At 42.7% G+C, this 26,248-nt stretch overlaps 1 protein-coding gene across 1 annotated transcript in view; it reads right to left on the bottom strand.

Moving 5' to 3' along the window:
- The window catches only part of RMND5A (required for meiotic nuclear division 5 homolog A), a 61,831-nt gene extending 36,371 nt beyond the window's left edge, over window positions 1-25,460 (bottom strand). Inside the window, exons 1-2 of the mRNA XM_050754209.1 lie at window positions 25,319-25,460; window positions 4,088-4,230 (exon numbers count right to left, since the gene is read on the bottom strand). Coding sequence (XP_050610166.1) covers window positions 4,088-4,230; window positions 25,319-25,460 — 285 coding nt within the window. The remainder of the gene's footprint in view (window positions 1-4,087; window positions 4,231-25,318) is intronic.
- Window positions 25,461-26,248: the final 788 nt, after the last annotated feature.

Genomic DNA, 26,248 nt, shown 5'->3' with positions numbered 1-26,248 from the left:
ACACATACCTAGAAGTCTAAAGCAATAATCATTTTTGTTGACTTTTCTTAGGAAGTAAACTTTAGAAGTCAATTGACTAAATAAAATACTGAATAAAATACCCTAAACTGGACTGAATTCTAGATTACCTAAAAATGGGAGAGGAAATTAAGAACAGCCCAATACATTATCTTTACTAAAAAAAAAAAAAAAAAAAAAAAAAAAAAAAAAAAAAAAATTGTCACAGAGCAAATATTATTTATTTAAAATAAATAATGGGCCAGGCACAGTGGCTCACACCAATAATCCCAACACTGGGAGGCCAAGGTGGGAGGACCGCTTGAGGCCAGGAGTTCAAGACTAGCCTGGGCAACACTGCAAGACCACATCTCTACGCAAAAATGAAAAAAAATTAACTGGGCATGGTAGCAAGCGCATGTAGGCCCAGCTACTTGGCTGGGACTGGGATGCTGAGGTGGGAGGACCAGTTAAGCCCAGGGAAGTCAAGGCTGCAGCGAGCTGTAATGCTGCCACTGCACTCCAGCCTAGGCAACAGAGCGAGACGCGGTTCATAATAATTAAAAGCCAAACAATATCTTGGCTAACACCACCAGAAGCTTCTATTCTGCTTACATTTTCAGAGACATGATGTAGGGAACTTTACAACGTAACTATTAAAATATAAAAGAAAAAATACCATTGAGCATGACTAAAATGTACTGTTTCTCACTCAAAATCAGCCTGCTCATAAAGGAGCCACTGGCTTCTTTGTCCTCATCCTGTGAGGGTGGGAGCACGTGTTCATGAAGTGGTACGCATAGGCTGATGGACATTCCAGTTTATTACTCAGGTCTGTTTGGTGTGGTTCTTGAAAGTCTTGTGCCACAGTGGATTCAGCTTTATCCTGTTTGGTCACCACCAATTCAGGTCCACCCAGCCTTTACAACAGGCTGCCCAGAGCTTACACAACTACCAGGTTCAAATTCAAAGAGCTCCTGGAGGACTTAACAAGGCAATGGAGTCTTATGTGACACAACCTACACGGAATTCCTCATGTATGCGAGAAGCCCATTCACAATGTCTAGGTACTTCTATTGGGGAAATAGCTTCCTCTTCAGCTGAGGCCAAGTAGATGCCAAAAATATGGGGAGAAAGTATACTCAAAGATATTAGGGAACTGAGTTAAAAGATCCAGGCTTTCCTCTGTGGTGGTAGACTACAGTACCACAAACACTGTTCAGTGTCAACTAAATAATATAGTATGTATGTATGTATGTATGTATTGAGATGGAGTCTCACTCTGTTGCCCAGGCTGGAGTGCAGTGGTGCAATCTCGACTCACTGCAACCTCCACCTCCCGGGTTCAAGTGATTCTCCTGCCTCAGCCTCCCGAGTAACTGGAATTAGAGGAATGTGCCTAATTTTTTTGTATTTTTAGTAGAGATGGGGGCTTGCCATGTTGGCCAAGCTGGTCTTGAACTCCTGACCTCAGATGATCTGCCTGCCTCGGCCTCCCAAAGTGCTGGGATTACAAGTGTGAGCCATCATGCCCTGCAGACTAAATAATACAGTTTCATATGATGGATGAGAAGAATCCAGAATCCAGGTCACCTAGAACCAAAACTACTTTCACAGGAACATAAAACAATTTTTGGGGCTGGGCACTGCTCAGGAGGCTGAGGCAGGAGAATTGCTTGAAACTGGGAGGCAGATTTGCAGTGAGCTGAGATCGTGCCACTGCACTCCAGCTTGGGCAAAAGAGTGAGAGTCCATCTCAAAAAAAACAAACAAAAACACCCCAATTTTTTGAAAGAAACTGTAAAAGATTTACTTGAAAAAGTCCTTATAACTTCCAAGGGCATGAAAAATAACGTCCTCAAAAGAGCAACAAGTAAATTAAAAATACGTAATTAGGAATCTTCACCTCGAACACATCCCCCTGCCCAAATAAGCCAGAATGTAGATTATTCATGATAAATGTGTTTCCTTGATATCCATTCCCAATAAGATACTTCCATTTTTGGCACCAAGTACATCCAGACAATGTTTTGCCTTAAAGATTAGTCAAAATATCTGACAACCCTTATGAATATCTATAAAGACCTGCTAGATCTGGAGTAAGACATGCTCAGCCAGGCACCAGGAGAAGTAGGACAAGAGCAAAAGAAGGTTCTGATAATCATGACAGGACAACAAACATAAACTAGGAAACGGGGACATATATGGTCACCCTACAAGCTGCAGAAAGCATAATTGGTGAATTGTTTGCCCAACTGCTCCAGATCTTAGTCAGTAGCCCACACGCTACAATTATAGTTGCTGAGCCCATCCCCCCTTATTCCAAGAATCTCTGATTGGCTGCCTTGGAAGCTTTAGCTCTTCTCACTGTCACAGCACCTTTGGTTCTACTGTCCAAATGCTGACCCTCTGTTGTAACTGCAAGCAGACTGGTGGTCATGCAGATGTCCCCAGGAACTTATTGGGGTTCTCTCTGAACTTTGAGCCATTAGAATCACCAGGATGCCTTGGTCACTGTCAACATCAAAATCTGAATCTTCTTAGACACCATAAGTAGTTACTGTACCTCTAGAGGAACAGAGGGTTCTTCACCCACAGTGATTTAAGACCATCTCTAAAGTGCCCCATCACATTCTAGAAGGATACAGCTGCTGGAAGAAAATGAAGTGTCCCACCACCACTCCCATAGTTCTTAAGCTCACACACACCAACAACCATTCCAGGAACCAACTGAAGACTTCAAGTATCATAGTACCAAATAGGGTTGATGTCAAACCCACTTTTAAAATTGTGTTCACTCTCTTGGAGTTACCGAACAGGCTTCCCAACCTCAAAACCATTTCAGAGAATACTCACTGCCTTCCCAGACTTTGCTGGTGACTGCCATCACTGATGTAACAATGTGGCTGGAACCCTGTGGCTGCCAAAACCAACCTTTGACTCTTTGGCCGAGTCAAACCCCTCACACCACTATGGGAGTGGTGAGAACTTTCTGAAAGGTCACGAACACTTCTGTAAGCCACGACTACCAAAACAAGTCCTCTGAGCCCCTGCCACTCACGGTCTTGTCATACCACACCTACCAGTGAACAGTAATGCCTTATAAGCATATAGTCCTGACTCAAACAGCATCAAGCCTGGCCTTTTCACGGGATAATTTCTAACAGCTGGGTCTACCCATGAGTTACACGAACCACTCTTCAGATTCAATGAGCTTCTATTACCTCTGTTACAACTATCACTCTTGTGAGTACAGACTAAGTAACTCATAGGACTGTTTAGAAGATGCCTTTGCTACAAAGGGCACTCCTCAGAAGTTCTTCCTACCCTCCCAGCAGTTTACGATGTGTGAAGAGAAACACCCCTGACCAGTCACAATCTCCCCTATGTCTGAAGTAGTCAGAGGTATCACACAGTAACCTTGCGCTACTTCTCTTAGGCCCCAATAGGACTATGAACTCCATGAATAAAATCCGCCAGTACTAAAAATGATAACTGCTTATAAATCAACCACCAGGTCAAAGATGGCTTACTAAAAAAATGTCACAAGAAAAAAAACATCAAATAAAAGTGACCAGCCTCACTGCCTAGCAACCAACCCACTCACTCATTCACACAGAAGGCAAAATTCAAAAGTAGCTGGGATGCTCATAGGAAGATAACAGTTGGGATGATGCAGGGGAGACTGATACAAGGCTGTTATTCTAATCATCCCATAACAGGGACAGAGTCACAGCTAGGGAATTATTCAGGAATTAGGAGAAGTTACTCCTGGTAAACAAACTCCCACATATTGGGTTAAAATTTCTTTGGAACTTTATTCATCATGACCCTAGGAGCTCTAGTCATGTATTCAAACGGATAAACAACAAAGCTATAAAAGCAGAGAGTTTTAATTTTGTTTTTATTTTTTAAATAATAGCAACAGGGAACCTGAGTAAGAATAACATGGTAAAACAAGACCTGCAAAAGTTATCAAAAGCAAACATGACAGGAGTAGCACACTTTGTGAAAGCTAGTGTTATCAAAGTACTGACAGAAGAAAGAGAATGAAGCTAAAAAATACAAAACACTTCCTTCAATACCATACCTTATCAATGGCTTTTCCAACCCGAGAAACACTGCTGTGGATGTCTTTGTGGTCCGAGGCCAATTTTTGAACAGTATCCTTTATTCTTTTACAGCACTGTGTCAAAACAAGTGAAAGTGTCCCTGATAATTCAGCATCTTGGCCTATTAAAAAAAGGAAGAAAAAAAAAGAAAGATTGGTTACTCACTAAAACAAACCCAAAAATGGCAAGTTTCTAATGGGCCTTTTGGACCACAAAAGATGGAAGAAAAGTGAAGAAAACTCAGTATCTGCTTTGAAGCTGATGGTCACATTCACAGATGTGATTTTTCAAATGGATACTAAGAAAGATATAATTTTTTTTATTTTGGGAAATAAGAAAATTTTACTGTGAAAGTAATCATTTTTACCATTACAAAAACCAGCACAGACTGTGAATAATACTGTCAAGGCACTATTATTTTTGAGAAAATAAGTCTAAGTGAATAAACTCACTTATTAAACCCAGTTACACTGTTCAAGTCATTCTCAAAACGTTCTGATTGTTACTAAATTTCCTCAACAGAGACGATTTAGTGCAAACACATCATATTCCATATAAAGAAGTAGAAGAAAACAAACTTCCCTGGATACCACCATGTGCGGAAAAGAGTTAACACAGCAGGTCATAGACTGCTACCCTTAGAGAGTCCTGCTTACAAAGTCGCCTCTTGGCTGACATATAGAAACTTGGGAGTTTGGGAGTGTTCCCATCACTCCCTAACTCAGTGTTCCCCCTACCTTTTTGGCACTAGGGACCAGTTTCGTGGAAGACATTTCTTCCATGGACGAGGGCTGGGTGGGATGGTTTCAGGATGAAACTGTTCCACCTCAGATCAGGCATTAGTTAGATTCTCATAAGGAGCACGCGCGCCAGATCCCTCGAATGTGCAGTTTACAACAGGGTTCATGCTCCTATGAGAATCTAATGTTGCCACTGATCTGGCGGCAGGTGGGGCTCAGGCGGTAATGCTCGTTCACCGCCACCTGCCCCCTCCTGTGCGCGGCCTGATTCCTAACAGGCCACGGAGGGGTACTGGTCCATACCCGGGGGTTTGGGGACCCCTGCCCTAGCTGAAAAGAATGGCTCATTGTGCCTAAACTGTTGTACAGTGTGGTTTATGGTGAACATCTGCTTTCCTTCTGGGAACCTAGAATTTTGATACCTGCTGGGCAGTGAGTACCTGGCTTTCTCCTGGCTTGGAGAAAGCTTCCAACAGTCCTCTCCCAGTGAAGTCACACGGAACATGCTTAATTCCTGCAGCCATGGGTTGTGAGAAGTGTTAAGGGTTGCCTACGAGGGAAACTCATTAGAAGCTCAGTGCCCAGGATTTTTATTGGGGGCTGGTCACCAAGGCACCCACTGCCTAACTCTGGACTGCCTAACTTTGGACTTTTGCCCCATGAATCTTTTCCCTTTGGTGGTTTTGCTTTGCACCCTTTTGCTGTAATAAATTTTAGCTAAGATTATATGCTGAATTGTGTGAATTCTTTTAATGAATCACTGGAACCTAAAGGTGGGTTTGAAGACCCCTGACACACATGATCAACCAAAAGTTACTACAGTTTACATCCTTTCCCTGAGCTACCTCCCTCCAAATTTTGTTCCTACAGCGGGAAAAAAAAGAGGAGAAGGGAGAAAAAGAGACAGATAAAACAAATCCAGTTATGGTATTTGTCATTTATCTCTATATCTACATATTCCCACCTGTAAGCAACAGGCCTGGTTTCTGAAATGCTAACCAACATTATATAGCAGAGGTTCTTGAATTTTAATTTACTTCAGAATCACTTAAAGTTAAAACAAAGTAGCTGGACCCTATCCCCAGAGTTTCTCATTCAGTAGGTCTGGGATGGGACCTGAGAATTTGAACAAGGAGCCCAAGAGTACAACAGCCCTAGGATGCCCACTCCTTTAACCAATATTTATTGAGCACTCATTATATGTGACAGGTACAGCAGTGAAACAAAATAACCAAAAATCCCTTCCCAAGAACTTAACTTCTGGCAAGAGACATAACACACAAAATAAGCAAACTATAAATGATGACAAAAGATGATACATGCTACCTGGGGGAAAAAAGCAGGGTAAGAGAGATGGGGAGCATGTATGAGTGGAGCAACTGCAACTTTAAAACAGTGCTGGCATGGTAGGCTTTACTGAGTAGATGACACTGGAGCCAAGACTTGAAAAAAGTGAAGGAACTACCTACCATGTGGCTGGCTGCTTTGGGGAAAGCATGCCAGCCTGAGGGGAGAAAAGCCCTATTGCAAAATACACCTAGACTATTCAAACAACAAAGAGGCCAGCATGTCAAAAGTGGATTTCTGGCCAAGGAAAATAGAAGAGGTCCAAGAGATAATGGTCCTGGTTTGGTAGGATCTTTGGCATTTTAAAGACTTAACGCTTTTACGTTGACTGAAAGGGACCACTGCAAGGTTTTGAGCAGAGAAGGCATATAAACTAACAAAAAAAATTTTTGGGGGGTTTTTGTTTGTTTGTTTGTTTTTTTGAGACAGGGTCTCGTTCTGTTGCCCATACTGGAGTGCAGAGGCACAATCTCGGCTCACTGCAACCTCTGCCTCCCGAGCTCAAGCAATCCTCCCACCTCAGCCTCACAAGTAGCTTGGATGACAGGCGCCTGCCACCACACCAGATAATTTTTGTATTTTTTGCAGAGACAGGGCTTCACTATGCTGCCCAGGCTGGTCTCAAACTTCTGTGCTCAAGCAATCCTCCTGCCTTGGCCTCCCAAATTACATAGATTACAAGCATGAGCCACCATGCCTGGCCGATAAAACATTTTCATATGGTCAGTCTAACTGGCAACAAGAGTACCAGAACTGAGCAGGAAAATAAGAGGCTGTGGCAGCAATCTAGATGAGAAATGACACTGGCTCAGTCCAGGATTTCGTGACTGGACATGAGGGAAGAAAAGGACTCACAGATGTCTCCAAGGATTCTAGCCTGGGTCAACTAGAAAGATGGGGTTGTCTTCAATTAAAACAAAAAACAAATCAGCACTTTGGGAGGCCAAGGCAGGAGGATCACTTGAGCACAGGAGTTTGAAACCAACCTTGGGCAACAGAGTCAGACCCTGTCTCTATAAAACATACAAAAATTAGCTGGGCATGGTGGCACACGACTTTGGTCCCAGCAACTTGGGAAGCTGAGGCGGGAGCATCACTTGAGACTGGGACATCTAGGCTGCAGGGAGCTACAGCACTTCACTCCAGCCTGAGTGACAGAGCCAGACCTCAACTCCCCATCCTGCCAAAAAAGAATAAAGGCTGAGCAGGTATGAGGGATGAGGAGAGAGAGAAAGTTCAGTTTGGGGCTTGTGAAGTTTGAGACGTTGAGTAGGCACCTCGGTGCATAAGTGGAGGAGTTGGTGAGATATACAAACCTGGAGTTCAACAGCAGTGTTAGGGCTGGAGATACAAATTTGTGAGTCACTGCCATATATATATATATATAAAACTCAATGCATGGGACTATATGAAATCATCGGGGGAGTCAGTACAGACACAGAGAAGTGATAAAAGAATTGAGTCTTGAGAACACCAAGTTTATGAGGCTGGGAAGAAATAGAACTGGAAAAGGAAGGCTAATAAAGACTGCTGAAGCACTAACTGTGATGGAGGAGGAAACTCAAGAAAAGTATAATGTTGGGGAAACCAAGAGAAGAAAATGTGTCAAGGAAGGAGGAGTAACCAGCTGTGTTGATGTGCTACTAGGTCAAGGAAGATGTGGACTGAGAATGGCCAGTGGATTTACAATGTGGAAGTAACCAGTGACGATGACAAGAATAGTTTCTCTAAAGCTCTATTAAAAGAGATCCTAAAAGGTTACAGGAACTGTGAAGAGGAACTATATTAAGTCTGTTCAATGACAACTACTGAGAGAAATGAAAGGTAAGAAAAAAGCTTTCCTTATCTCTAAATACAGTTGCAAAGTTTCTATCAAGTGTTTCCAATTTTCTTTCTTTTTTTTTTTTAATGGCTCACAGTTTTAATTTATAAAGAAAAAGGTTTAATTGGCTCACAGTTTTGCAGGCTTTACAGGAAGCATGGTATTGGCCTCTGTTCAGTTTCTGGTAGCCTCAGGGAGTTTTCAGTCATGGCAGAAGGCAAAGTGGGAGCAGGCAATTCATATAGAAAGCAGGAGCATGAAAGACGGGAATGGAGAGGGGTGTGGGAGGGAAAGGAAGAGAGGTTTGCCACACACTTTTAAATGACCAGAGCTCATGAAAACTCACAGTTACAAAGACAGCACCAAGCATAAGCCATGAGGGATCCAACCCCATGACCCAAACACCTCCCATCAGACCCCACCGCTACCATTGGGGATTACAATCCAACATAAGATCTGGGTGGTGATAAATGTCCAAACTATATCAAATGAAGTTTCACTATGTTGCTTAGGCTGGATTCAATTCGAACTCCTGAACTCAAGGGATCCTCCTGCCTCAGCCTCCCAAGTAGCTGGGATCACTGAATGGGCTTCAATCCTTTTTTTTTTTTTTTTTTTTGAGACGAAGTTTTGCTCTGTCGCCCAGGCTGGAGTGCAGTGGTGCAATCTCAGCTCACTGCAACCTCCGCCTCCTGGGTTCAAGTGATTCTCCTGCCTCAGCCTCCCGAGTAGCCAAGACTACAGGTGTGCATCACCATCCCCAGCTAATTTTTGTATTTAAGTTTCCAACTTCTAATAATTTAGGCTAAGACAAGACTTGGTACTTCAAGAAATTTTCAAAATCTGTTTAAAAGGTGTTCCATAGATTTCTTGGACCAAAAGCATCTAATTGCCTCAGTAGCTCGTTCTGGCCATTTCTGATCTTTCTGTACTTAAAGCATACCTAACCTCAATAGCCTCATCTTCTCTATGAACCCATGTGACCACAGACTTACTCTCTCTTCTGAATTTCTGGTAACTTCTGCCCTCTCCCCTACTCCCCCCGCACTTAACTATAACCCATTGTAACAATTTCATGTATATATACCATCATCAGTCTCTACTAAACATAAGCCCCCAAAGGAAGGCCAAGTCCTTATTGCAAATTGTATACTCCAGTTTTATGTTAATAGTGCCTGCAAATGTGCAACACATACAAGTATCTGAATTGATGGTAAATAAAGAGAGGAAAAAAAATTTTTTTTTTTTTTTTTAGAGCCATATTCGACAAATGGTGCTGAGACAACAAGATATCCACATGCAAAAGAATCACATAATATATAAAAACTAATTCAAATGAGCCGAATGCAGTGGCTCATGCCTATAATACAAGCCCTTTGGGAACCCGAGGTGGGTGGATTGCTTGAGCCCAGGAGTTTGAGACTAACTTGGGCAACATGGCAGAACTCCGTCCCTACAAAGAATACAAAAATTAGCAGGCGATGGTGGTGCACGCCCCTAGTCCAAGCTTCTAGGGAGGCTGAGGTGGGAGGACTGCTTGAGCCCAGAAGGTCGAGGCTACAGTGAGCTGCGAGCATGTCACTACCCTCCAGCCTGGGCAACAGAGCGAGACTCTCTCTCAAAAAAATAAAAACAAAAATAAAAATTAACTCAAAATGGAATAAAGACCTAAATGTAAGAGCTGAAACTATCAAATTCTTGCAAGAAAACAGATGCATTTTTGACCCTGAATTAGGCAATGGTTTTTCAGATACGATACCAAAAAGCACAAGAAACCAAAGAAAAAATAATTAAAATGGACTTCATCAAAATTAAAAACTTTTGTGTTGCAAACACTATCAACAAAGTGAAAAGATGGTTCATAGAAGGGGAGCAAATATTTGGAAATCACATTCTGAAAGGGTCTAGTATTCAGACTATATAAAGAACTCTTAAAGCTCAACAATAACAAGACAAACACCACAATTTAAAAATGGGCAAAGCACAAGGCACCGTTCAAGCCTGTAATCCCAGTACTCTGGGAGGCCAAGGTGGGAGAATCACTTGAGCCCAGGAGTTTGAGACTAGCCTGGGCAACAAGGCAAGACCCTGTCTCTACAGAAAAAATACAAAAATGTGGCTGGGCATGGTGGCTCATGCCTGTAGTCCTAGCAACTAGGGAGGCCGAGGCAAGTGGATCCCTTAAGCCCAGGAGGTTGAAGCTGCAGTGAGCTATGGCTGCACCACTGCATTCCAGCCTGGATGACAGAACAAGACCCTATCTCAAAAAAAAAAAAAAAAAAAAAAAAAAAAAAGTCAAAGATTTGAATAGACATTTTTCAAAAGAAGATACACAAATAGCCAATAGGCACACAAAAAGATGCTCAATAGTATTGGTCATTTATGAAATGAAAATCAAAACTACAATGAGATACTACTTCATGCCCACTGTGATTGGCTACCAGGAAAACACAGTAACAAGTGTTGGAAAGGATGTGGAGAAATTCAAAGCCTTCTCCATTGCTATTGGAATATAAAATGGGGCAGACACCATGGAAAACAAGTTGGCAGTTCCTCAGAAAGTTAAACAGTTATCATATGACCCAGAAATTCCACTTCTAGTTATATACCCAAAAGAACATGTCCACACAAAAACCTGAATCAGAATGTTCACAGTAGCATTATTCGTAAGACAAAAACTGGTAACAAACCAAACCTGCAAATGATGAATGGATAAACAATGGATTATCCAGTCATTAAAGGAAATGAGGTGCTGATACATACTATGACACAGATGAACCTTGAAAATATTACATTAAGTATTCAATAAGCCAGACACAAAAGGCCACATATTGTGTCATTTCATTTACATGAAAGGTACAGAATAGACAAATTTACAGAGACAGACGTAGATTAATGGTAGTTGGGGTGGGAGGAGGCAGGGTGGGAATGGAGAGTGACTGTTAGTAAGTGCTGGATTTCTTTTGGAAATAAAGAAAATGTTTTTTAAAAGAAAGTTATACCTCCTATCCATCCAGACTCATTTATTTCTATATCAGTAGACAACAAGATAGGAAAAATATAAAAAATAAAAAGGGTGCCAGGCACAGTGGCTCACGCCTGTAATCGCAGCACTATGGAAGGCCAAGGCAGGCGGATCACTTGAGGTCAGGAGCCTGAGACTAGCCTGGCCAATATGGTGAAACCCCGTCTCTACTAAAAATACAAAAATTAGCTAGGCATGGTGTTGGGCAGGCGCCTGTAATCCCAGCTACTAGGGAGGCTGGGGCAAGAGAATAGCTTGAACCCTGAAGGGGGAGGCTGCAGTAAGCTGAGATTGCACCACTGCACTCCAGCCTTGGTGACAGAGCGAGACTTGAGACTCGGTCTCAAAAACAATAATAATAAAAATAAAAAAGGAGAAGCCAAGCTGGAGGATACAGGTCACCTAGAATTTACCACTGAACTTCCATGCACCAACCTTGAAATCTGCTGATATTTTCAAATCGTAGTAACTTATATACCTAGAGTTTGGTGCTGTTTGTTACCTCCTTTTCTTCCTTTACCATCTACAAATTCCTCTAATTTTTGGTTTTCAATTTTATGAATGACAGATACAAGCAGTTTACGGCCAATTAATTAATATTGAGAGTTCTCAGAATGCTCCAAGGAAAAATAATTTCTACAAGGTATTTGGAAACTCAAGAAAAGCAGAATGGAATAATCTGAAAGAGAACCCTGGGAAAGCCCTGTTAAGAGAGAAATATTTCACTAATGCATTTTCAAATGGATTCAGTGGAAAGCGGCCAAAGGTAAAAACAGGTTTGAAAATCACTATAATGACCAGACTGACAGTCAACCAAACTTCTATAAGTCCTACTAGGAGAGTTCTAATGTTTTTTTGATCTCTCTGTATGAAAACACAACCTGCTTCTAGGGGAACCTTTATGTGAATGAAATCTAACTGGATTCAGTTCCTAGAAGAAAAGCTGGGAAGTTAACTGTGACAGTCATCTGCACCATAACTACATCCAGGTTGGCCGCTGCAGTGGTCACTTATCATCCAGGAGAAAGTCCTGCACTAACTGTGTCTTCCAATATAATAAACCCAGGGAACCCAGGCCCAATACATGAGCCTGAAAGAACAGCTCTGACGCAATGCTCACTCATCACTGAATGGTCACAAGTACTTTTTAAAGTCACTTTTATGATTAAACAAGTATAAGAATTAGCATGTTCAATACAAGCAAAGAACCAACATATGTAGACAATCTACTTGTGTTGCTTTATTAAGTTAAAAATTTCAATACAATAGAACAGCACCTTTTATTATATAAACAGATTTTAAGCACAACACTCTCAAAATTTTCAAGTTCTGCCCTTGAGACTCACTGCTTTGCCATTTCAGCATGTATTCCCACTAGTTTCACAGAAACAATAAATTAGAAAAATGTTTCCACAGCATCCTATACTTTCCTATCAGAGTTTCATACTTTGTTGTAAATAGTTATTTGTCCATTCCTCCCACAAAATTAACTTTAGTAGGAAATATGACTAATCCTCAATGTTTAGCATAGTAACTGGCATATACTACACATTCAATAACTAGTTACCAAAAGAATACATATGAAAATATTTAATTATGTATTACATAATCTCAATTTCAAACCCAGCATTGAAGACTGTCTGATACTACCAACACCCTCTGAAACTGCCAGCAGTTTCACTCAGCAGTTCACTGATCCCTCACTCTCTCACAGAATGTTTAGCATCTGCTACACAATAGCACTGCAGCCTAAGTTCTCCAAATATCAAGTAAGTTAGGAAATAATACTGTTCCTGATTGTCAACAACATTGTCGCCTACGTAGAAAATCCCAAGGAATCTACACACAAACACAATCCAAGAATAGGTGAGAGTTCAACAAGGTCACAGTATCCAAGATCAACACAAACATACAAACACACATATGCCCACATATTTCCAAATAACACACATTCATAAAAGAGTCCCCCCGCATCAGTTCCTTCTCTCTTCCAAATAACGACTTCTCCCACCAACCCCAGGAATTAATGGGTTTGTGCTCTGACTCAAGTCACTTTTGAGACAGTTTCTTTTTTACAAAACTATTCCCACATTTGTCAAAGATGCAATGAAACATCTCTAGTACATAATGTGACCCTACAAAAGTACATTCTAAGTCAGAATATAGGAAGGTAGAACAAATTTACATATTAAAAGGGTGACTGGTTTGCACAAAGCTAAAAACTGTAAAATCCCTAGTTATACCCTGGTTACACCTTCAATATAGTTTTAGCATTTTGTACATACATTTGTTTTACTTTCTTCCTTACTGATCACAAGGGTTAAAAAAAACTACGTCTCATGTCCAGCTCTGTGACAAGATTTACCCACTATTTTGACTCACCTTAATACAATCAAGACAAATATATCATTAACACTGACAAGCATGTTTCTCATCCCTACTCAGTATTTGCAGTTTTAATTTTCTGTCTGCCACTTATTTTTATGATATGGGGGGATGGGGGCTCAACTACACAAACACACGGTTAAAGATAGCATTGCTAAAACTAAACAGCTGGTAGGTAGGCAGCACACCATGTTGTAGCCTGAAATGTCTGCTCATCAGGAGATAATAAAAAGTTCTAATTTGGTCTATAAAAGGCAGTTAGTTTAAAGGTGTCAATTACACCATGAAATACATGCTGCCCACGAGTCAAACATGAGACATGAGACCCACCATACTTGAGAGCACTCTATAAAAAAAGAGGGAAGCACAATATTAAAAAGTATTGTTGTGGTGATGATTTTCAAAAAGGTTGAAAATCATCACCACTTAAGACTAGAATATTTTCAGAGAAATGAGATTTCCCAGAAATCACTAAGACCTGGCTTGACATTTTAATGAATATCCTGTAGGCAGGAAAAATTTAAAATATCCAAGTTTATAAATATTACATGTATTGCATTTGAGCTCTTCTGAGTTATAAAAAGTTAACTCCACTTTCATAAGATGGACAGAGATCTTAAATTTAGAATTAAGTGGAAAGCAAAATGGAACACAAGTTCTGATGCAGATAAATACGAAGAAATCCATTTAGGAAACAAATCTAACCGCACCTAAATAAAAACTCAGACCTCATAGAGATATACTCCGGAATTCATTCTAGATTAGCTATTTAAATAAAAACATTAAAATCAGAAAGCAAAAAGAGTATTAGGCATCACTAAGAAGGCTGGTGCGGGGGAGAATCTACGATATACCACTCTTATAAAAGCCCTGATGCCTTAAAATACAAAATGAAACCAAGAAAAAACAGAAAAAAAAGGTAAAAGGGAGAACTATGACATTTAGATTCAATGAACATTTATTGAGTGCTGAAGGCCTGCATCAGCAGTGTTCAAGATACTTTTCCCATGTTATCAATTTCTACACAGATTTAAGAAATTTAGAATGGGAATCAAGTAGATAAAGGATAAAAAGATCTAAGATTGGCTCTACAAAAATCACTGACAAGGTGACCATAGATATCCTTGCGAAGTATTAGAATAGAAAAACTTGAAACTTGAAAAGGTAAGGTTGGTATTTTTAAAAAATAAAGGACTATTTCACTTTGTCTGTAGTAAAATAAACTGCGGTCCACTGAAACTTTGGGCTTCTTGTGAGCTACTTCAGCGCCTAGGACACAGCGGCTGCTTAGAGGAAGGAGAAAATGCATAAAATAGAACACATCAATTTTTTTCTGGAGGAGGTACACACAGAAAACCAATTTTTTTCCATATATTAGTAGCTGGTAAATCTGCAAGGTAAAAGCAAGCATGGTATTTGGTGTTCAACTCCTGACCTTTCAGAGAACGGTAAATTGACAGACAGGCATTCTGATCCAGAGATTATTAAAGACCACTGCATCAAATTAGAGGCACAGTGTGCTGCAAAACCAAGCGTGAGGAAAAAACGAAATAAAGTTAATATTTAAGAGCTCAATTACATGGTACAGACTAACAGTGCTACTGGAGCAAAGAACAATATCAATGACTATCATAGAGAAGACAGGAAAGGCTTCAAAGTATATGAGGCAAGAACTGCAGAGAGAAGAAAAAAGATACAGGCACGAGATTTTATTTGTTTGTTTTTGTTTTGAGACGGAGTCTCGCTCTGTCGCCCAGGCTGGAGTGCAGTGGCGGATCTCAGCTCACTGCAAGCTCCGCCTCCCGGGTTCACGCCATTCTCCTGCCTCAGCCTTCCGAGTAGAGTAGCTGGGAATACAGGCGCCCGCAACCACACTCGGCTATTTTTTTTTCTTTTTTTGTATTTTAGTAGAGACGGGGTTTCACCGTGTTAGCCAGGATGGTCTCGATCTCCTGACCTCGTGATTCGCCCGTCTCGGCCTCCCAAAGTGCTGGGATGAGATTTTAAACATATGTCTGTGACAGTCACATTTTAGAGAACCTGTTCACTCCCTTCAAATTCCAAGTATAAAGACTTAATCTCTAGGCATCTCATTTATCTCTGAAATGAAAGGTGGGACCACATTAGGTTTCCTGTAGCATTGGAATCTGGATTTCATATTTAAAAATCAAACTCAGGACAGTTGCGGTGGCTCACGCCTGTAATTCCAGCACTCTGGGGGGCCGAGGTGGGTGGATCATTTGGGGTCAGAAGTTCAAGACCAGCCTGGCCAACATGGTGAAACCCCATCTCTACTGAAATTACAAAAATTAGCCGGGTGGTAGTGGCGCACGCCTGTAATCCCAGCTATTCGGGAGGCTGAGGCAGGAGAATCACTTGAATCCAGGAGGCAGAGACTGTGGTGAGCCAAGACACTACAATCCAGTCTGGGCCACACAGTGAGATGCCCCTTCCACCCATCCCCCGCCCCCACCCAAAACAAAAACAAAAACAAAATCCAACTCAGATTCCTACCTTTCCCTCTCCTAAACTTTCTATTTTCTACCTGGTTCCATAATGATCTACCCATCATTCATGCTTAAAACCTTGGATTAACCTTTGGTTTTTCCTGCCCTTTTCTCCTACTCTGCCAGACTCCATCTGTGCACCAACTCCTGGTCATTCCTTCCCTCAAAAGATCCCTTTCATGGGTCCCTTTAAATTTCTACCACCAGTACCCAAAGACAGGTCTCTATTTCATCAAATCTAGGTTGACACTTAGCCTTAACTAACTAACCTTCTTGCCTCTACTCAAACCTCACTCCCAACTCCAAACCAACCTAAATATTGCTGACAACTGGTCTCTGATGATGTCCCTGTCCCCTCCCTATTCAAAATGTTCCCACCCCACCCCAAAGTAATTCAGTATCTTCCCAGTCTACTACTTTCCCTGGTATCCATGGCTTTACAAAACCTGATTCCAATGTAATTTTAATGCTCTTATCGCCTTTCCCCTGCAATCTGGTCCTTCACCTCTCACTCCTCTACACCTTTGTTCTTGCCATCCTCCCCTCCAGGCACTCCATCTGCTTTTTCTACTATTCGCATTCAATCTCTGCTACTAAAACTTCCCATAGGTAAAAAGAGTCTCTCCTTGTCTCAAATCCCACTCCTTTTTATCTGCACCACTCATGTAGCATTTAGCCTAGATACATAACCTTGCATTATAGGGCACTGCTTTTGTTTGTGTGTTTGTTAAAAAAAAATGCCAGTCTCATCTCCCTAACTGGACACAAAGTTCTCAGAGGATGAAAATGCCCGTTCTTTGTAACTCCTAGAAGATTTTGCTTAGTTCTACCTATAAGTGGTGATTAATAACTACTGATGAGGTGATCTAAAGTTCAGTTGAAATAATGCCTATCTACCCCCATGCAGTTCTTTCTAAGGGCTCTTTCTCTTCACTGGTGTCTGTACTAACCAGAAGCACTGTTATATACTGTGCCACGGTCTTGTTTTTTCCCCCTTTCAAATATGAGTCTGGTTTCTCCAACTAACTTCTAAGTTCCTTAAAGACTCTTTCTGATACCTTTTCAGCATTCTTTACAGTGTTAATCAGACCACTTGGCACAGAATGGTATTTAACATAAACCAGTAATAAAGACACCTAAATATTACTCAAAGTGTCTCAATTAAAGAGTGTGTGGGCCGGGCGTGGTGGCTCACGCCTATAATCCCAGCACTTTGGGAGGACGAGGCGGGCAGATCACAAGGTCAGGATATCAAGACCATCCCAGCCAACATGGTGAAACCTCGTCTCTACTAAAATTAAAAAAAAAAAAAAAAAAATTAGCCAGGCCTGGGGGTGTGTGCCTGTAATCCCAGCTACTTGGGGGACTGAGGCAGGGGAATTGCTTGAACTTGGGAGGCGGAGGTTGCAGTGAGCCAAGATCGTGGCTGGAACCACTGCACTCCGGCCTGGGCAACAGAGCGAGACTCCGGCTCAAAAAAAAAAATAAAAAAAGTGCTTAACACTACTTAAGGCACAGACTTTATAAATAACATGTCTACCCTGTTTTACAAATTTCAAAGCCAGTTCACATCTATTATCTATTTCATTCTCATAACTCTGTGATGTCAGTTAACTGAAGGAAAAACTGGCTAAGCAAGATTGTAGGATCAGGCTGGGTGCAGTGGCTCACGCCTGTAATCTCAGCACTGTTGGGAGGCTGAGGCGGGTGGATCACTTGAGCCCAGGAGTTCAAGACCAGCCTGGCCAACATGGTCAAACCCCGTTGCTACTAAAAATACAAAAATTAGCCGTGCATTGTGCACACCTGTAATCCCAGCTACTTGGGAACACATGAATCGCTTGAACCCGGGAGGCAGAGGTTTCAGTGAGCTGAGATCACACACCACTGCACTCCAGCCTAGGTGACAGAGTGAGACTCTGTCTCCAAAAAAAAAAAAAAAAAAACCAAAAAGGTTGTAGAACCAGTAAACTGGCAGTGCAAGGATTCAAACCCAGACCTCCTGGGCCCAGGGTCAAAATTTTAGGTACTACTCCACAAGCACGGACTCATCTTCTCAACTAGCCTCCAAGTTCCTGGAGGACCAGGGCCATGAATAACATTTCTTTTAAAAGATTATTTCCTCATCTCCTCCCAAATGTCTTCATGTATCAATAAGATGAATTAAACCCATATGAATTCTGCAGATACAACAAACTCATCAGAAATAACACACAGCCTGACACTACATTGTGCCCCCGTAACAGAAGAAATCACCATCCAGGCCTCCATCTTAAGTGGAGATAAGCCTATGTCCTCCCCAAATGACATTCCCAAACCACCCTTTTGAGCTCAGCCACACAACCACCACACCCACATAAGGTGAAAGCACACTGTATTTCTCAAAATCCTCGACTCCTGCCAGATAGTCTAGTCTTTGTTTTTTGAAGGGTTGAGCTAACATCTAATCTAAAGAGAATGGCCAGAAGTTTCTGCTACTCTTAGAGCTTTCAAGGAAACGGCCAGTTAGAGAGCATCATCTCCTGGAAGTACCATGGGTCTCCAAGTACACATAGCTCAGAGCCAGGGCCCTCCACAATTTTCTCCCTAATCTGCATTTTGGGATCATTTTCAAAGACTTCAGAAGCCTTACAGATGAAGAAGCAGGGTCCTAAATAACAAGTTAGTTTTAATATTCCAAGTGAACAGTTTGCTAAAACACCATTTTCACCATCCTAAAGACTAAGAGACTAAGACATGAAAACAACAGAAACTTCTCTATCAGCTGTAGTATAATAGTATCACACAAGTGTTGGCAAGTTTCTCCTTACCAATGTTATTATCCAGAGTTTACTTTGGAAATAAAATAACTTTAGGAAAATTAACTTTACCATGTCAAGCATTAAAGTCATTTCAAAAAAGTTCCCAAGAGGAATATGAACCAAGTTGTATTCTCTAGTCTACAGATTAAGTCATACTAACAACTCACTACTTGAATTGTATGAACATTATAGTTAGGAGGCAAGGCAAAAGCTGAGAAGGCGAGACTACTCAGGAAAACATCTCAGAGAATGTTACTGATATAACATGTAGCTGTTCCACTGTAACAGACATCTATTACTCTGTCTGGGTTTAAGTGTTCCTTTCTAGAACTGTCTCTTCTCTACCTGATGAACAGTGTATCATAAGGCCAGATACCTCCTGAGGGGGTGAGCACAGCTCAAGGTGGCCAGAAGACCTGGCTCCCCGGCCCCAGTTACTGATTTAGGGAGAGAATCCAAAACGGAATAATAAAGGTACTCCCCGGAGTATCTCCAACAAAACAGCCACGTTCCTGTCTTTTGAGCTCCATTGGTCATCTCTACCCCATGGGAAGCAAACTTCCCTGAAAATGAAGCCAACAGTTGACAGAAGAGAAGATCAGTCCTGATGACATCCTTGGTGCCCCTGGAGCCAGCCTAGCCCTAACCTCAGCCTGTTTATACATCCACAAATTCCATTTTAATGAAAACTATTATGTCACCTGCCAGTCTAAATGAATAAGGTGCCCAATAACAAAGAATTAATTATCTCCAGAGTGAGCCTGGAAAAAAAAAAATGGCTAACAAAGTTAAATCTACTTCTAAACCCAACAGGAAACACTAATATACTGACCTTTTATTCTTATCACCTAAAATAGCCTAAATAACTAGAGAAACAGTCTGTTCTTCTCTTAGAATATCTGAACAATGTCCACCCAAACTTTTATTTATGACCTACTGATATACTATTTTCCAGACTAGATGTTAAACACAGATACCAAATTGTATTCAAAACAAAGTCACTATTGACTCAAGAGTGTCTTGTCAGTATTTAGCAAAAGTCTAGGTAACAAAGGGGCAACCTGGCTATGTGGCCTACTCCATGTATACCACAGAAAAAGGCTAAAAAGGTAAATAAGCTACTAGTCTACCAAGCCCTGATATAATACATTTACTTTCGTTGAAAACAATATGCTCAACACTGGTCAGCTCTGAAAAAGCACAGATCATCCATATACACAAATAAGCATACTTTTCAACACACATATATAATATACACAATCCAAATTTTAGAGTGGAAGATTATACCTAACATGTGACCCTCAACCTCTGGTTTCTGTGTCCTGATGCAATATCATGCCACAGCAATGAGTTAAAAATGTGACCTCCACAAGATTTTTTTTTTTTTTCATGTTTACTTGCCTCCTTACCTTCTCATTTGTTACCCCCACATTTTTAAAAAGAAACCGGTTCTCCAACTGGTAACCAAATTTTCAACAGTTTCTTTGATTCACCAAAGGGATACGGGTAGGAGTTATGGTTTACATGAGTTTTACTACGAAAAGTCACAAAATACACACACACCAAAGGAGTTTTAGGTGCCAATAGAGTATATGTTGATCACTCCCACAGATAAAGACATCTTTACCAACTTGCAAAGTGAGATAACACTAAGCCTTAATCATAGTAAATGGAAATACATATCCGATTCCTTAGAGAAAAAAGGGAAAGTGACAAATCGTCATTTCACTGGATTCTTTTACAATTTTTTCTGGAGGTCAGGCGTGATGGGTCATGTCTGTAATCCCTGCACTTTGGGAGGCCGAGGCAGGTGGATTGCTTGAGGTCAGGAGTTCAAGACCAGCCTGACCCACATGTTGAAACCTTGTCTTTACTAAAAGTACAAAAATCAGCCAGGCGTGGTGGTGGGCGCCTGTAATCCCAGCTACTCGGGAGGCTGAGGCAGGAGAATTGCTTGAAGGAGGAGGTGGAGGTTGCAGTGAGCTGAGATCACACCACTGCACTCCAGCCTGGGTGACAAGAGGGAGGCTGTCTCAAAAAACAACAATGAAAATTTTTTTCTGGAAACTGGCATTTATGTCTGTGAAGTGGGCAACCAGGTGGTCCAGGAACAAGAGTAGAAAGATTTTTCACTGGGTGTGCTTTTTTATCATTTGAGTTTATACCATTTGAATGTACTATTTACTGGGTTATCTTTTTCATTGTTTGAATGGATACCATTTGAAATATATGACCTACTAAAAATTAATAAATGCATTTTAAATTTAGAAAATTCCTCGAAAGTCACTTTCAGAAACCACATTAGAACTCCGTTAAATAATAGTCTAAAAATAATCAGAAAAAAATACTGCATGTCCTTTACTCTTACAAAAACTGCAATTTTCCCAAGTATACTTTAAACATGTCCTGAAATCATTACCAACTGTTTCTGCCTAATTTTCTTTCACAAAGTATGAATTCAGAATACCAGCAAAACATGATAAATAGTTCTTTTCTGTTTTTCCCTTCCACCACAGTGGTGCTAATGGGAAACAACATAAATTTGCCAATAGGAAAAAAATGCTAAAAGGCATATAATCACAAATCAAATCACCAAAATTTAACCATACAGTAGCTAACCCTGTTAATTCAGGGTTATCCAAAGCGTGGCTCCCATACCACTGACGCAAATGGTAATTTTAGCTAGTATGTAAACTAATATTTAAATGGTTATGAATTTATTTTAACATGTAGTGTATTATACCTAATACCTACGCACCACATGTAGGACTACACAAATATCATTGCCTAAGATAAATCTACTTAAGTAAAATCGTTAGTCCATCTGAAAAGTAAGAGTGCACATGTCTATGAGTGAAGTTTTAGAAGCACCAGTGCACTATACAAATTAGATCGAGGCACACTGGGAATGACCACCAGCCTACATTAACCACAATGAACCTTACACCAAACTTTGTGCTCACAGGGAAACCCTCACTGAAAGGCTGACACAACTAAATGACAGAAGTTGTGATCTCTATTCCTTTTACCTTGGGCACCTCACTGCAGGCTCTGGCTCACTCCCCACCCTCCTATCTACCACCCTAAGGTTTCTAATTCCAAAAGCATGAAGTCTAGAGTCAATCAGTCTCCAGGGAGAGGAATGGTTTGGGCCTTGACACAGCTCTTCAATATTCTCCCTGGGTTCTTATTGCTTCTTCATATTTCTATTACAACTATGTTGTCCCTGAACCACCAATATTCCCTAACTGGCTACAGTACCAAGTCAAAGCCTGCACTTCCCTCTCAGAGCCTTATATTCCATTATTGTTCTCTGCTGCAAGCCTGATACCAGCACAACCCCATTTAAAAGAAAAAAAAAAAAGATATTCTGTTCTGAGGCTGATGGATTTGGCTAGAGGTGGATTAAACAGGACAGCACAAACCAATTCACCCAGGTATGAGAGACCAGCCCATACTATCCTCATTCCCCCAAGGGTATTTGCACTAAGAAACTTTCATTTAAAAAAGATTAATGAGAGAAATTTTATGTGCAAGAATTTCAGGCTACTTAAAGGTGATTTAGACCACCTGAGAAATTTTAGGGCTCACTGCAGGACTATCTAACTAAACTCTATTTATGTATGATCAGTTTCCATCACAAACTATCCTAACAGCTCATTTAATATATAGCTGTCTGCTCACAACTTTAGAGAGGAAAAAACATTTTTAACATAAAACATTCATCCTCAGAAACTGAACCAATCCCTTTACGTTAGCTAAAGGATGCTTCTGCAACAGTCATTCACCAGTATGATGCAATGATGTGTTCCATATAGTCCTCAAAAATTCTGTTTTATTCACACCAGATTCTTGCAAGATTACCACACGTAATCTCAAAGAATGAGGTCCGGAAGTCCTGACAAAGGGGTCCCAATTAGAGCCTCTCAGGTTACCGGGATCATTTGCCCAGACAGGTATATTCAGAAGCCCTCAAATCTTCCCTTTAAACTTGAAAATAGAGTTCCAAACTCAGTTTTCAGTGAAATACCTTTGAGAAGGGTATATTTAAGTTTCAATGTAATATCTACCACATCACCTGCTGAGAACTTTAATTTAGAAATCACTTGTTTTCAAAAATACCATAGCCTAGATGCCAAAGCATGATGTTTATCTTCACACAAAAGAACACCAAAAGAAGAAAGATTTTATTTGGGAAGCTAGACCTGACACTTGTGGTATTTATTTTCTTTCACGTTTTTACTAAGTTTTAGCTAAAACTAAAGTAAACTACCTTTAGTCACTTAAACCTATTATTGAAGAATTAAAGGAAATCAAAGAGATACCAATATAAGACTAGCAATTTGGTAGACAAGAGGGAAAAAATTAGGCTGAAAAAGGAACACACAAACTCACCAACTCAGACTGTTTTTAACAGCATAGCATACTGTGTGGCCAACACCCCTCGGACCATAAATTCTGAGAAAAGTTCCCTAGTACCCAGTGAAGAGGTCAAAAACAAATTCTTGCCTCAGCAATTCCTCACCATCATTTTATCCATTTGAGACTGGCCCTAAATTTTCTAAAACAAAGCTCACAATCACATCCCCCTTCAACTTACATCCTCTATCATGGAAGAAAGGTACTTTTTGTTCCATCATTTTCCTCTCAAACTCTGCCTATGACCTGGTCCCTACAAAGGAAATGTTCCTTCCACCTCTCCAAATCTAGGCCCTTCATTCTCTTCCTCCACTGGTTCCTTGGCGGGGCCGGGAGCACAGAGGGAATACCTCCCACCCCTGTACTGGATTTCCCACACCTCGGTTCACATCACATTTTTCTTCTTAACCCCCAGTAATCTGCCTTGTCTTAGCAATTCTATGAAACTGCAAACACAGAGGGTTACTGACTCCCAATAGCCAAATAAAAGCCAACCAACCTCTCCTTTTCTAAGCCCTCACCCTTTTCGGTTCCTGCTGGCTCTATCCAGCCTTGGCTCTCCACTCACCAAGGGAAATTCAAGACTGCGGTTAGACCCCAGTCTTTCTTCTGTGCAATCTAAGTGATCCCCTCCACTGTCCTCCTAAAAATGAGATCAGAAAACAGTCTTAGACCTATGCATCTTCAGCCACCAGTAAATATGAGAGCCCTCGATTCTATCTTCATTAAGCCCTTCAACTTTACCTCACATGTCCAAAACCAAATTCAAAGTCTTCCCAGGATTCCTGTCCCATTCCACCTTCACTTCCCTGTATCTATGAACTATATCATCATCGCCACGTCAAATTTCCCTTCACAGGCAGCCACCAAGGTCTGCTCGTTTTTCCATACTAGTATTGCAACTCCTAAGAGAATTAATACGGTTTTTCCATATTAATATCTCATCCGCTATGACTGCAGGTTTGCTTCCTTCCTGGAGTTCAAAAATGACTGCAGTGCCCAGAACGAGAAGTTGCTGTAAGCCTCCTTTCCCATGGACCAGCACCCATCCTCAACTGAAATGCAGTCTGGGAAAACAAAGTGTGAAAAAACGAAGGAGGAGGGGAGAGACACTCAGCTAACGCCACTGCCCTCATCTCACCTGCCACAAATAATCTGCATCTTCCCCCAGCTACCAAACCGTCCTTCACATAAATTTCTGTTCAGTCCACAAGCTGAGAAGCCCCCTCAGCCTCTTTAATAAACCCATTAAATAAGTCCTTTACTTATTGATCAAGAGGAATCATCGCTGTGACTTTTTAAGTGTAAGAAAACCAAGCCTTTAAAAGTACTTGTCCTCAGGGCTTGGGGCAATAAAAAAAAAAATCTAGGTGAAACACCTTCTATAGGAAAATTTATTTTTTTTGAAAGAACTTGACCAGACAAGCAAGTAACCAGCAACATGTGCACAATTTACTTGGGCAAACGTCGCCCGTTCCCCCTTAGTGTCATCAGAAGGTACACTAGGAGAACAGAAGGGTTTGATTGAGCTGGTTTCCAAGGAACCATGTCAGAGCCGCTGCGGAGTTAGAAGCTGCGTCCACATAGCAGCCAAATCATGAAGTTGCAGGAGAGGCTGTTGTTAACCCACAGCTAAGAATAACGCTCGACTTTCCAAAATAAGACGAAGAAACGAAGTCCCCAGGCCAAGGATTCGCGGCGGCACAGAGGGGAAAGGGGGCCGCCTGCACTGCCCTCATCACTCAGAGCCTGGGGTCCCAGGCGATTCGCGCACGGCCCGCAGGACCGCGCCGCGAGCACCACGTGAGACCCTCGGGGCCGGCTGGGGGCGGGGGACGAGGGGCGCCCACTCGCGGGGGCGACAATTTGCAGGTGCGGTAGGCGGCCCCCACACCCACGTTTATCCGGACTGGAGCCCGCAGCTCCTGGCCGGGTTTCCGGGTGGTTCGCGCTCCTTCTGAATTAGCAGCGAAGTCGCGGCAGGTTCGAGGTAAATCGGGCGAAAAAGGAGAAAAAGTCTCAGGGGTCTGGGGGCCTCTGCGCCCCAGGGGAGGCGAGGCCCGGGCCAGAGGTGCGAGGGTGGGTGAGGGGTTCTCGCCGCGGGGCCGGGGCCGGGGCTCGGGCGGTGGGCCTTGCCCCGCGCGCCCACGCGGGCCGCCCTACCGTGGCTCTGCAGGATCTCGTGCTTGAGGCCGCCGGTGTAGTCGATGAGCTCCTCCAGGCCGCGCTCGCACAGCTGCCCGTAGCCCGAGAACTTGTGCAGCACCTTCTCCAGCTCGCGCTCCACGGTCACGCACTGATCCATGCCGGAGGCGGCGGCGCTCGGCTCCTCGGCGCCCGGGTGTCCGCAGCCGTTCGGCCCGAGCCCCGCCGAGGCCGCGTCCTGCTCCTCGTCCCCCAAGCGGGCGGCGCGGGAGGCTGAGGCAGCCGAAGCGGCGGGCGCACTAGCCGCGGCGCCGGGGGAGCCCCGCGCAGCCGGAGCCCGCCTGCCCCATGGCGCCCTGGCCCCGCGGCGCGTCGCCGCTGCTCCCGTTCGCTCGCTCCACCCGGCCCCGCGTCTCCGGGCCCCGCTCGCGACGTTCGGGTACCCGCGGCCGCGCGGCCGATTGTTTTTGTTTTCACGGGAACCGACTGATGACCTGGTTCTCCCGGGCGGCACCAAGCGCTGCCGACTGGGGGGAAGGGGATGGCCACCCGCGCGAGGAAAGGAGGCGGCGCGGGCCGTACCAAGCGCACCCTCGGGTGGGGGGAGGCGACCCGGGGAGAGCGGGCGGGGGAATGCGACCGGCGCCCACACGCACCGCTGCTCTAAAGGTGTGGGTCGTACCACGCGGAAGGCGTGCGAGGGAGAGGGCGAGGGTGGAGCGAGGCCCCAATTGGCCTGAGGAGCTAAATAGGTAACTTTAGAGACAGCCCCAGCGCTCGGAAAGCGCTACAACTACGCGCTCCGTAAACAAGGGGGCGGAAACCGGCCTTCACCACTCCGCCCAGAAGTGGGGAAACCCAACCAATGGGCGCGGGGAGTGGTAAGAAACCAATCCCTGGCCGAGGCGTAAGCCTTCAGCCAATCCAGGCTGAGGGGCCAAACCAACG

The sequence above is a fragment of the Macaca thibetana genome, chromosome 13 (assembly GCF_024542745.1).
Source record: "Macaca thibetana thibetana isolate TM-01 chromosome 13, ASM2454274v1, whole genome shotgun sequence".
Taxonomy (NCBI): domain Eukaryota; kingdom Metazoa; phylum Chordata; class Mammalia; order Primates; family Cercopithecidae; genus Macaca; species Macaca thibetana.
Note: the sequence above shows the minus strand (reverse complement) of the source record. Positions and strands in the feature narration are given on the sequence as shown.